A 17,303-nucleotide genomic window follows, 5' to 3' on the forward strand; every position below is an offset into this window, starting at 1 on the left:
ATAATTTCCATGTTAGTTATTTTTCAGCAAGGAAATTAAATAAGTGGTGTTTGTATTCCTTATATTCCTTATAAACATCAAAGAAACAAATGTACTTAACTCCTTCTGTAGACTCATATTTAGTATAATTTAACACGTCAAACCCAACAAAATCATGAAAGAGGAAAACTGCCATTTAAATTGAAGTCTTGATTTTTCAGAGTAGCTCTGGATCTAAAAATGTATCAGTCAATTAAAGCAGCAAAAGAACTCTACAGAGTTTTTCCCATCAAGGCTATAAATTAACCCTTGGAGAGCAATATAAAGTTAAGGGTAGATCCATTTAGTTGATAAGCTTAAAGCACTGAAATCTTAAAGGAATAAATTAGCCACACTTTTTATATTTAGTGCAGCCATATAGTAAATTAGTTTTTCTCAGGATTAAAATGTATCATCAAAAAAAAAAAAAAAGAGAGAGAGAGAAAGAGAATTTGGGGGCTGGCCACTTAGCTCAGTTGGTTAGAGCACAGAGTTGTAACACCAAGGTCAAGGGTTCAGATCTCTGTACCCACTAGCTGCAAAAAAAAAAAAAAAAAAAAGAGGGAGAGAGAAAAAGAATTTGGGGGCTGGCCTCTTAGCTCAGTTGGTTAGAGCCCCCCCCCCCCCCCCCTCAAGGGTTCAGATCTCTGTACCCCCTAGCTGCAAAAAAAAAAAAAAAAAGAGGGAGAGAGAAAAAGAATTTGGGGGCTGGCCTCTTAGCTCAGTTGGTTAGAGCCCCCCCCCCCCCCCCCTCAAGGGTTCAGATCTCTGTACCCCCTAGCTGCAAAAAAAAAAAAAAAAAAAAGAATGTATCATTTATGAACATGTCCAATCCCATCATTTGTTAGGACAAGTAAATCCCAGTAAGTAATGTAAATAAGGAAAATTAATCCAGCAGACAAAGAACTCACATTCTATTTGCCTTTATGTAGTGAATATTTCCCATGTTGCTTCACGCAGGAAACTCACCCAGTCCAGGAAGAGCCATTTCTAAGAACAATGTCTGGCCGAGTTTCCATGTCTCCACTTGTAAGAAAGAGCTGTAACTTTTTAAGTGCTTACATGTGCCTGTGCTTTAAATACATTATCTTGGATTTTCAAAACAACCCTTTAAGGCACATGTGAGGAAAATAGAGTCAGTATAGTCAGGCCCCCCCACCATATCTGGCTGGGTACGATTCTGCACACCGATTGTAAGTAAGTTATATGAGAGTGGCATCACTGTGCATGTGCGCCCATATACTCCTTGGCTTGTTGCCATTGTTATGTACTTTGGTATATAAGACAATGGCTTTGAACCACTGGCGGCAGAACTCATGTCAGAATAAAGCACGTCTATCCTGTTCTCGGTCTCCAGAATCTTTTTCTACTACCTGAGTCACAACCTGAACAGGACAGGGCAGAGGGATCTGTGATCCATTCCAACAGTATCTATTATTATCCCATTTTCGAGATGAATAAGATGAGGTTCAATGCACACGTCTTATAAAATGCAGAGCCAGAAAGACTCAAGTCTATGTGCTCTTTCCACTTGCTGTCTCCCACTGAGACATAACTATTAATAAGTCAACTCATATTTTGCTTAAAAGGATTTGGAAAAGTGTTACATGATATTCCTTCAATACCAAGAGGAAATATGTCTACTTTAATTGTCCTTTTTTTTAAAGTTTTAAATTGGTTTATTTTTCAAGTTAGAAAATAGACAGAATCAACTAAAAAATTAAAATATTGCTATATTCTCAAATTAGCCACCCAATTTCTTTGGATAACAATGAGAGATACATATGGCTTTTAAAGACAAGTTAAAGGACTAAACAGCAGATTGTTAACTTGAGACATTTAAGAAACAAAAACACTCTAGAAATACTTCTGCTAATATGCAAAATTCAGTTTCATATTCTGACACTAAAAAGAGGCACTGACAAAGACCATATTTTTTTTTTACCTGAAATGAAAAGATCTGCCTAGTACTAAATTACAACATAAAAAGGATATTAACTGTCTTACTGTTTTATACTGTTTTTATGGTAGAGGTTTCAGTGACAGCACTGCTTTCAGAAAGCCGTAAGAATGTGAAAAATTATAGAAAGACCTCACCGTTACCCTGTAAGATACACACAATTCTTGAAGCAGTCAACGCTCATTAATGTGGGTACCATGCAGGTCACTTCATTTTATCATTGAACAAATTTTACTGTTATTATGTGTTAGGCATTTTAGTGAGCACTTAGCAGTAAGCAACACAGATAAGGCCTCTGCCATCATCCTGCAAAGCTTATGATGAGCAGGAAAACAGATACTGAAGTTACCTATGTGAGTGCTACAAAACAGGTTTATTACATAATGCAGATGAGTATAATCTTTGGCTGTTTATAAGGTGGGGACTTTAGCAATGGGCAAGTGGGGAGCTTATATGGTCAAGGAAGGCTTCCTAAGGACGTGATGGTTTTAAGGAACAAGTAAGAGTTAGCTAGGGAAAGGGGAGACTCTCATGGCAGAGAGTACAAGGACTATACATTCCATGCAAAGGGAAGAAACAGAGTGTCTTGGTCTACTTGGGCTTCCATAACAAAATCCCATAGACTGGGTGGCTTAAACAATAGACATTTATTTCTCACAGTTCTGGAGGCTGTGATCATGGTGACGGCATGGTCAGGTTCTGGTGAGGGCTCTCTTCCAGTTTGCAGACCGCTGCCTTCTTGCTGTGTGTTCACATGGTGCAGAGAGATAGAACTCTGCTCCCTTCCTCTTCTTATAAGGACAGGAATCTCATCATGTGGGCCCAAACCCTCATGACTTCATCTAAACCTAATTACCTCCCAAAGACCCCATGTCCCAATACCATCCACACTGGGGATTGGGGCTTCAACATGTAAACTTGAGGGTGCACAAACATTTGGACCACAACACAGAGCAAAGGCCTGAAATGAGAAAAAGTGTGCAGCCTTCCTGAAATATGGAGGGATAGGGAAGAGTTCCCTGGAACAAGGATAGAGGTACAGGCAGATGGGATTAGGCGAGGATTTTGAACTTGATCTTATAAGCAGTGCAAAGCCATGAAGGTTTTAAGCATGAGTAAAATAATCAGATCTGTATTATAGATGATTTTGTAAGAAAGCAATTATCAAAGGAAATGTCAGGATCTATTTGATATGTGATAAGAGAACAACGTAGAGATAATTGTGAGCTATTTGGGCCTCAGAGCCTTGACTTGCAAAATAATGGCAAAATGAATGTCTCCTTAGATGAAAGTTTCTTTGGCATATTAAAGCTCAGTCGTAATAATTTTTGACAATCTTAGGTGGTTCTTTGTAGTTGAACAGGGCTTGCTAAGGACTGATTTTTCTCAAATGGGTCACAATGAATGACTTTTCCTTCATGTCTCAGCCAAATCCAAATATGGTGGAAAATATTATCAGCTAATTCATGGAGTTGATTTCTATTTCCACTTTTTCATAAGGGACTATCAGTTGTTCAACTAAAATTCTAGAATTATAAATACAAAAAATTATTTGTTGAGCCTGGGTGAAAGTAAAATATATTAAGTGATTTCAAACTGTTAAAATTTACTACTAATAACACTAGTTAAGCCAAGAAACAACATAACATATATAACATACATAACGTATCTACACAACATAACATACACAATGTCTAGAACACAATGCAAAATTATTCAGTAAATAATTAACTAGGAAAATGTGATACATTTTCAAGAAACACACACACACAAAATAGTAAAAACAATTAAAGGAGCTAATCCTACGATGTTCCAGATGTTGGAATACAATAAGGCAGCTATTATAGCTAGGTGAGGTAAAGGAAAACACTATTATAATGAGTTACAAGATATTGAATATCAACAGAGAAACAAAAACTATAAAATAGAATAAAATGTGAATTCTGTAAGTAAAAAATACAATATCTGAAATAAAAAATATGTCGGATGGGCTTAACAGCAGAATAGTGATGAGGACCACGACAACGTGACAGTGAACTTGAAAATAAAGAAACACAAACCATCTGATCTGAAGAACAGAAAGGAAACTTATTGAAACAAAAAATGAACAGAGTCTCAAGGCCTCAGATCAAAAGGTCTAACATAGACCTATATATTTGGAATCTCATAAACAGAGAAAAGAAAGAATAAGGCTGAAAAAATATTTAAAAATAAAGAAAAAGCAGCCTCTATTAAGATACCAATTTGTACAGGAAATAATTTTAACTTTTGTCATTAAAAAAAAGAAAATTCATCTTCACCAATAACAAACAAAAGTGGTAACCATACTTCATATGTTAAAGTGCATTCAAGGAGGTAATAATAAAGTAGCCTTAAGATATTATGAATTTAGATTAGAGCACAGCTGTACTCCTCTGTGTTTCGGCAAAACTAACTATCACCATGTTCCAAAAAAAAACCAAAAAAACAAAAAAAAAACAAAGAAAAACACAAAAGAAAAAAAAATTATCTTTCCTTTCAAATGTACTAAGAAGACTCAACATAAACTTATCAAATTCATTTTGTGGTTTTCTGGTATTAAGAGTTACAGTGTAATATACATAGAATTTATACAAGGGCATTTCAAAAAGTTAATGGGAAGATTCATATTATCTTTTAATTCTATTTTTTCACAAACTTTTTGAAGGACCCTCATATGTTTAATGCAAGCAAAAGCAAGCACGCAAATTAATTCAAGTACTATCAAACATTAATTTATAAATTGCCCTTCCTGCCACATCTCTTCTAATTTATGCTGGACACTGACAGAAGCCATGGAAGTGGAATAGACATGAGCATGACAATTAGATTCCACCCAAGAAAAACGCCACATAAAAATTCATGCGAAATGAGTCCAGGAAATAAAGCATCTGCCAGTACTAAAATATTGTGTTCTTGTTTATGCATAATGTAACAGAACAGCCTTTGTATTATTTTTAACTGTTCGACTTAAAATAATCTTTACTTCAAAGGAGAGTAAACAGTGCATAAGTTTAGATTGCTCTTTACCTCATAACTTGGTTCTTGTATAACAGACATTTTTAGGAACTAGACAAGTCAATCTCTATATAAACAATAACTTCCTCTGTGTTTCCAAATGTAGAAATCAAAAGGAATATACAACATGAGAAGTTTCCAAACGGACAACTGTTAAAAATCAAATAGCATTTAAGTCCATTGACAGTAAGGCTAAAAATAATATTTAATCTCTTAAAAACAGATCCATAACAGTGGCTAATTCTACACAGTTAATTTAAATAAAGAATAAAAGAAATTTCAGAATAATCTAAACAAAAGAGCTTTCAAAGGGGGAGGACAGTCCCTTGTGCTAAACAGGATTTTGGGATTAACTGTCATCAGTAATCAAACTGATCAGAAATTGCCTCGAGTTCCATCTCATGCTTTTCTCTGTTCTTTTGAAAACAAAGCTATCTTCCTTGCTTTTTGCCAAAATACATTCCCCAAAAGCATCAGGTGGGTGGTACTTTCTTGTCTGAGGATTTATTACGAAATAAACCAACAATGTCATCAAAGCAAATATTCAACAATTAAAAATTACTGCAATCATTTCGAATAGAAAACATAGGCTTTAATTTCTATAAAGTGAGCAGAAACAAATAACTTACTTGATTGCATGAGGGATGTCAATATATCAAATGTATACTCAACACAAAAATACAACTGAAAAAACTGTTACATTAATTTCTAATTATATTATCTTAACAATAAGTTTCCAGTCTTAACATGCAAAAGAACTTTTAAAGAATGATTTGTGTTCTTCAGCTTTCTTAAAGGAGGTATCTAAATAAGTTTTCATTGATGACAATTTTTTTCTGTTAGTAAATTTCCTACAAATTATTCTAAATCATTCAATGACTTTATTTTATAATTAGCTCCATGCTGAAAGTAATATGTGTACTAATGATACTGTTCCTCTTTAATTAAAGGGAAACTCAAAGCACCTCTTTCTTCCCTTCATCCCCCTTCTCTCCCAGAATTGGAAGAATCAGCTCTCAGGATAATCGATAAAAAGATGAAGACACAAGTCAGCCATAATCCCAGGAAATTAATGTTTTTCTCCTTCACTCGGATCATTTACAGGAGACAAGAGTCTATAAGACTAAGCCTGGTGGTGCCTCTTTATTAGGAAATACCCTTGATTGTGAAAGGCCAGAGAAGCACCTAGAGTAATGGAAGCCATGGGATAAGCAAGTATGATCAGAGATGAACCATGGAAGAGTGCCAGAGAACAGGCTACTCGAGTTATCCCTGTCTTTACTTTAAACCAAGAGGGCCAAGGTATCCTCAAGGCTCACATGGCTCTTGTCCAGCTGTCCAAGGTTAAGAACCTGACTAAATCTGGGACTGAAGCCCTGACATTAATTAAGACAATGCACTTTCCTAGGGTGTCCATTGAGGGGCAGGATCCTAGCCATCTAACATAACTAGCCATTGGGATTGTTAAACCAAGGGACTGACATTCCTTTCTTTCACTCTCTTAGCTCTCCAGTTTAATCAAAGCTCAAGTGGAGCTACACATAATGATAAACTTTGCTAGGAGTTTACCTTGTGTCAGGTGAAGCTCTATGCACTGAATATGCATCATCTCACTGAATCCCCACAATAACCTTACAAGGTAGATCCTATTACCATCCTTATTCTATGGAGGAGAAAATTGAGGCTTAGGAAGGCTTGGGAACTTGCTTAAGGTCAAGCTACTAAGTGACAAGGCTAAAATTTAAGTCTGGTCTGTCTTGCTCCATAGTGCAAGCTTTTATCCACTAGATTACTCTTCTTCTGTCCAAATCAAGATAACTGGAAATAATGAAAACTAGCAAACCTCTTCCAACCTCACTATCAAAGAGCTTCCACACACTTCATCAGTGGATTATCTAGCATCTGCATGTTTACGGGAAAGAGGTAAAACCTGAAATGAAGTTAATAGCCTGGGCTTTTTAAAAGGAAATTCAAAATAGAATTGCTGAGAAAGACATAGTGTCCTACTGCATAGACATGGTATGGTTCATATGCCCCAAAGCCATCCAGTAATAGTCCAGACTAAAGCATCTTTGTCTATTCAATAGAACATCCTATCTTAATTGATTCAACCATTTATTCACATATGAAAGATATTAGCTAATGGCTTCCATCAACTACAGGATGTAATATTAAGAATGGGCAGTAATAAATCCTACATGTCATTGCTTATGCTTTAGCAGGTACATTTTCTTCACAACTTCTTGACACTAATAGATGCTAAAGCAGACCACTTTTGCTCAAGAGCTAAAACAGGGTACTGAGTCCATTACCAAGAGATACCAGACACTGAAAAAGACAGAAGCACAGGTTTCTAGAACTCGTCTTCAAGTGGGAAAGGGTCTTAACATGTGACCAGGCCACGAGAAAGATGGGCCAACAGATCAATCACTGCTGGGCAGTGAGAAAGGAAGTTGAGCAAACAGGAACAAGACGCTCAAAGACTTGATTTGTAAATACTGCAAACAATGGTACAGCATATTATATACTAAGGGAGAAACAAGTGTAGGGGTAGAGGTGTAAGACAGAGGAGGAAGGGAGTAATTGAGAAGTAATGTTAGAGAAGATGGGGGAAGTGAAACATGAGGAATGGATGGACAGGTTTGACTTGGACGGTGAAGAATCATTTAGTCCTCAGAAACTGGATGGTACAAATACAGAAAAGTCTGGACACAGCAGGCAAAAACTCAAGTAGGTTTTCACCTTTTGGCCTCTACTGAGTAGCAAGCATGACTACTTGTGAAGAGTGAGGGGAGTGAGATATGATGCTTAAAGAGAGTGAAGTTGAGAGAGAGCTGCTAAGAGGAATACAGCAAAACCGCCCCGCAGTGTTGAGGGCCTGGTTGATACCATACACTTACAGCAGAATCTATTTATCACTTGGAATTACTCCAGTAGTGCTCTAAGGTCCCAGTGTTGGCTATATCCTCCTCTAGGATATAGCTAGAGAGACCCGCTGTTGGGGATACATGTAGAGGTGTGCAAGAGGAAGGGTTGATTGTTGCACTGAAGAATCCCAACTGGACAAAGAAGGAACTGAAGCAAGAAGGGGGCTGATATGCAAGGAGAAAAGGAAGAGAAAGGGGTTTAGAAAAATATCTAGGTTTGAAAAGTCCGTATAAATCAAATCAAAGACTGAGAAATCTGAAAGGCTAGGAGGCTGTGATCAGAGACCAAGCTAAGATTGAAGAGGAAGAGCAGTTCTAGGTGATTCCAGACTACAGGTGTGGCTGTGGGATTGGGTTCCTGGAGTAGACATAACAATAAAGGGCATGAATACTGGGTCAATTGAAGAAACATGAGACCAGATGGCCTGAAGGGTATCTGAGTTATAATGCAGACAAAAATGGCTATAAGGCTGTCAATGTCCTCAGTACAAATAGGAGACTGACTAGAAGGTCCATAGGAAACAGGAGGAAGGGGAGAGAGACACTAGCAGAGCCAGATACTGTGTGCCTTAATGCACAGGAGTGTGGAGTGTGCTGGGGATGCTGACGATCTCAGAAGCAGTGCTGAGGAGCTCCAAACCCACCTTCTGGGTTGTGGTCCAGGGGCCTGGGAGAACAAGCAAACAGTGTCATCATCACAGAGACCTGCCCTCCAACATCATGAGTAGGAAGCCCCAGCCAGCATCCTTAGCCAGTGACTCGTCCCTGACTGTCCTCACTTTCACTTTCACAGCTTTAATTATCACCTCCTCGGCCTGGGGGACTTCCAAGTTTATATCTCCAACCTTAATCTCTCCCCTTGCACTGTAGTTCTGAATGTCTAATAGGCTTCAATATATATATTTACCTAAACCACTGGCCATTAATACAGACTCAACGCACCAAAGACTCGATTAAGTGAGCTTTCCTGCAAAATTCTCGCCTCCAGCTTTTCTGATTCCTCCCACTAACCCAGACTGAAAATATGCCCCATCTTTTTCTTCTTCCATCACTTCTCCACTCACGCCTTATTCAGGTTGTACCAATTTCTCCTTTACAGTGCCTCGAAGGCCACCCTTCCTACTGCACTTCACAGTAGGAATACAGTCACAGCTGAATACGTAGTATAGGAGTCGCAGGATGCTTCTACCTGGTTCCCTGCTTTCTTCTTTCTGCTCTTTCTACTAATTCAAGACAAATTTTTCCTAAAACCTTACTTTACGCATGGCAATTTCTACTCCCAAAACTCCCATATATTCCAATTACTTCTAAAATAATAAAGACCAAACTCTTTAGGCAAACACTGCAAATCCTTCCTGGCCTGTCTCCTCCCACATCTTTGAAACTACCTTCCATTAATTCACCACCAGAAAGACACTCCATGATTATTCCAATTCATACTTTCCCCATGGACTAAATAGATTTTGAATTAATTCATATTTGTGATGACATTCACCAGATCTATTTCACCACAAAGCATATATTCCTTTTAAATGAGAGTTTTAATTCAGTAAGATTCCTGGTATTTGTAAAAATGGCCCAGCATAATTTCCCTAATGAGTATGAAAGTATAAACTACTTCCATAATTGCTCACTTTTAATTTATAATTTAAAAGGTAAGGAGCCCATTAGTAGAAGCCTAGAGTTTAGTTGTTAATAAAACTAAGTTGTCAAATTTCAATCACCAGAGAAAGAACATCTTACTGAGCACAACTTTCTGAAATCCATCCTAAGTGATTCTCCTTAAGAGGGGTTCATGCCTAGAAATGCACTACACATTTTTATGAAAATAAAAAATAAAAAATAAAAAGCAGCTATGGTGGAATGTATCCATAACAGATTGTAAATAAAAACTCATATATCATAACAGAGAATCCCCGGTCTACTTGATAAAGAAAACTTCCCCAATTCATAAGCCCCTTAACTCTTCCTACACCTACCATTTTCCACCATGAAATATCAATTATCTCCAATCCTTACAACAATATTTGTTAAACTGAATTGCAACATTTTATGCAAGAGGAACTGTGGCCAGAAAAGTTAACAGATGTTAAATGGTGGAATCAGAATTTGAACCAAGGTTTTCTGACTCCAAATCCAGTGCTCTCTTATTCCGTGTTGTCTCAATGAAAGATTCAACGAGTGAGAACTGATAAAAGGAACAAAAGACACGAAGACACTCTATGCACCAGAGTCAGCCTGCATTCCTGAGAGGGGTTCAGGTGCCAGCACTTAGTCCAACTTTGGTGGGTAGTGGCCTACTTCTATCACATGGTCTAGTCCCTGTGAGACCTCATGGTGCTTTTGTTGTTTTTGTTGTTATTGCTTTGCCAAGGAATCACTACTGATAGGTTATCTGTACCTTCCCTGAGACACACAGAGTTCTAAAAGTCCATAAGGAGATGTTACAAGCTTCCAAAGTCAGCAAAACAGATGTCAGTGTTCATTCCCAGAAGCATATCTATCTAACTAAAAACCTAATATACAATTTAAACTTATTTCTGTTCCTTCTTCCGTCTTTCAGTGGAAGGGAATATTTATTTGAAATGTCATTTTTAATTAGTCCTCAGCCTTTACTGTATCAGGCAAGACAGTTTCTTCATCATTTCCAGAATCCTGACTTACTAATATTTGATAAAATATAACACACACTGAGCACTTACTATAAGTCAAGCATTGTTCTAAGAATACATATATTAATTCATTATCCACACAACTTTATCAAATTAACACTATTATTATCCGTATTTTGCAGATGAGAGAACTGAGGCAGAGTGGCCAAGATCACACAGCGAGTGAGTGGTATAGCTGAGATCCAAACCCAGGCACTCACTCTGTCCCCATAGCTCATATTTGTCGTCACTGCATAGAGTCTAATTTTAATCTTCAAAGCTATGAACACTTTACCATGTAATGTCATTCATCTTTAGTTCTAGAACCAAGAACTAGACACAGACTAAATGTATAAACACAGCTATAGAAAAGACACATTAACAAAAATAGGAAAGTTCCAAAAAGGAGCTGATTTAGGAAGGAAGGAAGGAAGGAAGGAAGGAAGGAAGGAAGGAAGGAAGGAAGGAAGGAAGGAAGGTAGATAAATAGGAGGAAAATGAGCTCAATTTGGGGAATGTAAGATTTCAGGTGACAAAAATACATCCAGGTAAAGACACATGCCAGATAGAGAAAATGAAGAGAGGATAGAAAAGAGGAAGAAGTGAGAGGAAGACAGAACTTTTGGAAATGCCTAACCACACTGGTGAGGGGTGGCACGAGAGGAAAAGGAGGAACTGGCAAGAGAGAGACAGAAGGAGGATGTAGTGAGATAAAGGGCAGTGGAGGCGGTGCGTTCAAGAGTGGAGTGAAGAACACAGACGGACGCCTTTTGAGAGGCAGCATTTAGTATGGTGATGGGAGAAGGTCAGGATGGGGGATAAGGAGTAATGAGCAGGTGGAGGCTGGGCACATGTCATTTCTGCAGGAGGACGGACAGGGAAGGGAAGGAGAGAGAGACCGCCACACTGTAGGCTCTGTCAGCACAGGGACCTTGTCCGTTCACTCACTGCAGCGTCCCCAGCACCAGGAACAGTTCCTGGCATGCAATGGCTTCTCAGTAAATATGTGGTCATTGAATGCTGTTTATTCAAAGAATGTTGCAGTTTGATTAAATAAATGAACATATGAATGAAGACCGTACTAGTTCCCTCAAATACTCATATTCAGGAGTATGGAAGAATAATCTTGTTATCACATGTACATAATAAAGGTATGAATGCTGGAGTTCTGCAGTTTTAAGATCTGGTGATAAGATAAAGGCCGTAAGGGCAGCTCCTGTGACTTAGTGTGGGGTGGAGGCTGGAGGTCTTGTCTAGAGGTTGAAGTTAATCATTTTGACAGTAATCTGAGGAAAAATGAAATCTTTCAGGCTAGACACTAGAGCTGGAGGCAGACCCCTGTGTGTCTGCAGAGTGGAAATCCTTCTCTGTCTTGACCACAAAAGTGTTGAGAGACTCTGTCCATGTGGGGACAGGTGGGCAGTGAGTTATTAAGAAATCCAGGCAAGTGCCTATGAAACCACAGAAACCTTTTGAGCTAGAGGTTTATCTACCTCAGGCTGCTAATGGTTCTTGAACTCTGTGATAATTCTCTTTGTTCTGCCCCACATTTAAAGTCTTTAGAAAGTTCTATTCTGTGCATAAGAACACAAAACAATTCAGCCAGTACTGGGGCAGGGAAGGGTGGCCAGCACTGTGGTGGCAGCAGAAGCAGCAGTAAGAGAGAAAGAACCCCAAGGATTACGGATGTGGGGTTACCACCAAGACACCTTGAAGATTTGAGGGCTCTTTAAAAATCTGATGACATGTTGTTCTCTTACAGAGAATCTAGAATATTATTTTTTTCCTGTTGTTCCTCATTTGGTTTTTGTTTGATTTTGACAAAGGAGACTTGAGCAGATCTGAGGTCTAAACGAGGATAATGAGTAGAGGGCACCAGCAAGTCGGTATCATAAAGAATTTATGTCACATAATTCAACAAAGCCGTGGAAGAAAGGGGAGGCCATGAGATCCACAGGCAGACGCGGATGTTAGTTTTTGCAAAGTGTACAAAGAAAGATTGAGAGAGTAAAGGGAAAGAAGATGCTTCTCTGGAGCTTACCTGGGAGTCAGGAGACAGAGTCGGCTAGAGGGCTTATGGAACACAGAAAGTTCATTCAGCTGCCAGTGAGTGAGAGATTCTGCTAACTTTGAGGGGCTAGATCTCTGGAATTCCCAGAAATTCTAATCAGCATGATTTAATGCAGCAATACTGCCAACCTGGACAGGATTTTTGCAATTGTTGGAGGTGCAGTCCTAGAATTGAGACAAGTTCAGTTCACCATAATGGATCTGCCACATACCATGTTATAATAACGGGATAAACTCACACCTCATGGCAGAATCGTCTCACAATATTAGAAACAACTCCTAAGAGAGGTTCTAATCAAAAGAATCACAATCAATCCACCCTGCTTATTTTCCTTCAAAATAAGTACTATTTCATACTAAGATCCTTCGAATCTTCCAGATGGAAGAAATCTTGGAAATCATCTAGTCCAACCTTTTACCTATTATGATTTCATTTTTAGAAATCTGTGGCAGAAACTATCAGGGGACACTGGCATCCATGGGTTCCTGTACCCTTCTCAGCCCCGTTTGCAGTACACCTGAGGCCACACGGCTGAGCTCTGGCCCATGTGACGTCAGTGGAAGCGATGCAAGTGACTCTCAGGCCTTGCTCTCTGTTGGAGGGAGGCGAACCAGCCAACCTGCATCATATCAGACATTGCTTGAAAGAGAAATACACTTTGATAGAGTTAGTCACTGATATTTGTGGATTTGTCTGTTTCAGCAGGAAGCATTAATGAATTTTTAAGCCACCTTTTAATAACCTAGCAATTCATAATTGCCAATCATGCTAGAGAAAGGGATGGAAGTAATTATTACTCACATACCCAAAGGATTAAAAAGATAGAAGCAGTCATGAAACCCATTTTTACAATGTGGTGACACTTCATTTACCTAAAGGTTATTATCTGAGACATAACTGATAAGGCTAAAGCCTCAACCCCCTAACAAAACCAGGAAGTAAGCAGTGCAGCCCTTAAAACAACCCAGCCTGGGAGCTAAAGAAAGCTCTGGAGCTTCACCCATGGTTAGCTCTTCAGGCTCTATTTATTTACTCAAGTTATCTTGGAGTGAATAAATCACTCTGAGAAATCTAGTAATCTCACATCAGATAAGAAATAGGAAACAGGAAGCAATAAGAAGCCATGCCAAAAGGGGACAAAACACAACCTTACGAAAGTGAAGGAGCGATCAGAACTCTAAAAGGAACATGCCCAACGAAAGGCAGCTCACAGTGCCCCACCGTTAAAAAGGATGACTGAGACCCACTGCTCCTCAGAGTCCTGAATGCATCACTGGAGGAGCTTAGCCCACAACTCATGCTAATAAAGAAGACTTGAGGTCTTCAACCAACCTTCGTAAGGTTCTAAAGAGGGTAGGAAAATGTGTAAGGAGTCTCTGTAAATGGTTGATAAAAACAGTTTCAGTGTTTAAGGACATACATTTGGGCATTTGAAAAACTAATTTATGAGAGCTACCTTATTCCCTAGAATGTCACATAAAGCTGCTCAAAAACACGAGACATTGTCAATTGCACACTATCTGGTTTAGCATGGGTTGTTCCTCCCAAACCGATATTGGCACACACATTCAGCAAGAAGGAAACCATGCCTTTATAAGAAAAATCAAGATCCTAATGTCATATGAAGTAGAAAGTACCTTAGAGATCAAGCAGAAAGGTTAGGTGAGTATGCATTCACCTCACCGTAGAAGGGGAACTACGGCTCATATCCCTGCTTTCGGAACCAGGCTGTAACCGTCCACATCACAATTTCCTAGGCAGACTCACAACCTCTCCATCCCTTGAAAGCCTTCCGGTTGACCCACAGGCCTAATGCACTCACCTGCAGAAAGCAGTGTCCAACTGGGGCATGCTCTACAAGGGTGGCATTGTACACCTGCCTCCAGAAGATGGGTTCGTTGTCATTCACGTCATCCACGGTGATGCTCACCAAGCAGGTGGCAGAGAGCGGGGGATCTCCGAGGTCCTGGGCCACCACTCTTAGCTCCACCGCCTCCTGGTCCTCTCGGTCTAGAGTTCGGATAGTGCTGATCACACCGTTTTCGGGATCGATGGTGAAAGACGGTCCACACTCTGCAGTGGGCGGCAGAGCCTCTGGGGTGCAGTGAGTCGAGAGTTGGACTAGAGCGTAGCGCAGCCGGGCATGATTGGTGCCAGCCTCATCCGCATCGGAGGCGCTGACCCACAACACTGCCGTGCCAGGGGCTGCGGCCTCGGACACTGAGGCCCGATAATGCTCCTGGCTAAACAGAGGCGCCTGGTCGTTGAGGTCGGAGACCCGGAGCAGAAGCGTCTCCTCCGTGCTCAGAGGCGGGGATCCCGCATCCGTGGCCACCAGTCGCAACGCATACATATCGCGGCTCTCCCTATCCAGGGGCCCCTCGACGCAAAGGAAAAATACCCCTGGGGGGCCGCCAGGCCGCAGCGCGAAGGCTCCCTCTCCACCCTCCAAGGACAGAGAGATGCTCCCGCCGCCGAGAACCACGCCAAGCTGCCCGGCGGCGTCCTCTTCTTTCTCCGGGTCACCGTCCGCGTCTGACACCGAGACGCGAGCTACGTAGTCGCCCCATCGGGCGCCCTCAGAGACACAGGCGGCGCCTCCCTCAGTGAGAAAGAGCAGGTGAAGGGCGGGCGGGTTGTCATTCACGTCCAGCACGGCGATAGACACGCGCACCGTGGCGACCTCAGGCTCGGCGCCTCCGTCGCTGGCCTCGACCACCAGCTGGTGCCAGGCCTGCGCCTCGCGGTCCAGAGGTCTTCGCACGCGCACCACGCCGCTCAGCTCGTCCACGGCGAAGTAGGCCGCGTCGCCCAGTGGCCCGCCGCCGCTACCCGCCCCGGGCACTTGCCGGGCGCGGACGCTGTAGCGCACGTGGCCATTGGGTCCCAGGTCGCGGTCAGTGGCGCGCACCCGACAGACCTCGGCGCCCGGCAGGGCGTCCTCGCGCACCGCGGCGCGGTACTCGCCCTGCTCGAAAACCGGCGGGTTGTCATTCTCATCCAGAACGCGCAGCTCCACGCGCAGGTGGCCGGTGCGCCGCGGGCTGCCGCCGTCCCACGCCTCGATCTGCAGCTCATGCGCCGCCGCCGCCTCTCGGTCCAAGCGCCGCAACAGCACCAGGTCTAGGGGTTCCAGGGGCGACGAGGAGCCCGGCAGGGGTGACAACGGTGGTGGCCCAGGAGTTCCGTAGCGCAACTGGAAGAACGGTCCTGCAGGGTCCTCGGGCAGGTCGGACAGTTGCACCAGGGTGTAGCCCTGTGTGCTGAACAGCCCGGCGTCAGGGTCGTGGGCACCTGGCAGGCGGAAAGCGGTACCTGGCGGACTGAGCTCGGAGACGTCGAGCTGCAAGAAGTCGCGCGGAAAGCGGGGCGAGTGGTCATTCACGTCGTTGACGCAGATCTCCACCTGCACCACAGCGCCCAGCAGCGTGGCCGCCACGAAGCTGTAGTGGTCCCGTCGCTCGCGGTCCAGGCGCCGCGCCGTGCGGATGATGCCAGTGTCCGGGTGCACGTGGAAGTCGTCCAGCAGTGGGGAGTCCTCGGAGTCTTCGGACAGAAAGAAGCCTCCGCCCTCCTGCTGCTGTGCCGCCGGCAGCCCGGCGCGGATGTCACCGACCAGCGTGTCCGGGGGGAGCCCCTCGTCCACGTAAAGGCTGAGGTTGAACAACTGGGCAGACGAGCCCGAGGCCGCCCACAGCCACGCGTGCACGAAGAGCCCGAGCAGGGAGCGCTGCGCTCCGATGCCGCCGCCGCCCGGCCTCCAGCGGGGTGACCCTCTCCTCCCCGAGAGCAGGAAACGCTTCCTGGCTGGAGCCCCCCGCTGCTGACGCCCTTCGCCCATCCTCCGCCCAGAAGGGCTCATTTCTTCTCCAGCTCCTTGGGAAGGCTCCGGGGTAACTGCCAGCTTGTGGCAGGATCGCAGAAACATTCAGGAGCCTCTTCAGTGTCTGCGCCAAAGAAGAAAAGACTTGTTTGGCAAACAAACCCACAGACCCAGGAGTTCCCGAGGTTGCATCTGCAACTGGTGAAAACGTCCTCTGCCTGCAGCTCACGCAGACAGCGAAGCTCTAGCTGCCTCTGCCGCTGCAGCCACCTCGTCAGCCCCTGGATTTCTTTAAGCCAGTCTCATCTCTTTTTCCTTTCATTCCTTTTACATCTGTTCCTCGTTCTGCTCGGCTGGTTGTTTCCCTTGGTAAAGTCAGGTGCATTATTTCTTTTGCCAAAAAGAAGGAAATTATTTAAAGCGCGCACACACAAGGAGAGGATGAGGATCGGGCAGGGGAGGACGGGAGTGAAGGCGCCCGGCCGGACGGAAGGAGGGAGGGGCGGCTCGGGCTGCGGCCGAGTCGGCGGCTCCGGGGGCGGTCACTCCGCCCGGCGGCTCCCGGCGCCGAGGACCGCGCAGCTCCCCCTCCGACCCTGCTTCAGCCGCCTCCTCTCCCCTCCCCGCCTGGTGACGCGGCGCACACGAGGGCAAACTCCAACCTGCGAGCCGCGGCTCTGCAGCAGGACGGAAGAGGAGCAAATGCGAAAGGACCGGGAGATTTGGACCCTGGGGCGGGTGGGCGACGCGCAGGCGGGGCGTCTGCCCAGGCTTTGCGTGCCAAGTGGCGGGGGGGGGGGGGGGGGGGCGGGGGGGG

At 43.3% G+C, this 17,303-nt stretch overlaps 1 protein-coding gene across 1 annotated transcript; it reads right to left on the reverse strand.

Moving 5' to 3' along the window:
* Positions 1-12,348: 12,348 nt before the first annotated feature.
* On the reverse strand, positions 12,349-16,525 carry LOC103606256 (protocadherin-16-like). The gene is made up of 2 exons (XM_008590863.1): positions 14,431-16,525; positions 12,349-12,440 (listed from the first exon to the last, which is right to left on the reverse strand). The coding sequence occupies exons 1-2, from the start codon at positions 16,523-16,525 to the stop codon at positions 12,349-12,351; spliced, it is 2,187 nt and encodes a 728-aa protein (XP_008589085.1).
* Between the last annotated feature and the right edge of the window lie 778 nt (positions 16,526-17,303).

Source organism: Galeopterus variegatus, unplaced genomic scaffold, assembly GCF_000696425.1.
Source record: "Galeopterus variegatus unplaced genomic scaffold, G_variegatus-3.0.2 Scaffold6410, whole genome shotgun sequence".
NCBI classification, from domain to species: Eukaryota; Metazoa; Chordata; class Mammalia; order Dermoptera; family Cynocephalidae; genus Galeopterus; species Galeopterus variegatus.

Coding starts and splice junctions, on each gene's coding strand:
- LOC103606256 (XM_008590863.1), bottom strand. CDS start 16,525: ATGAGCCCTTCTGGGCGGAGGATGGGCGAAGGGCGTCAGCAGCGGGGG. Junction 12,441..14,430: donor TTTCAAGGGATGGAGAGGTT/GTGAGTCTGCCT, acceptor ATCCTCGTTTAG/ACCTCAGATCTGCTCAAGTC.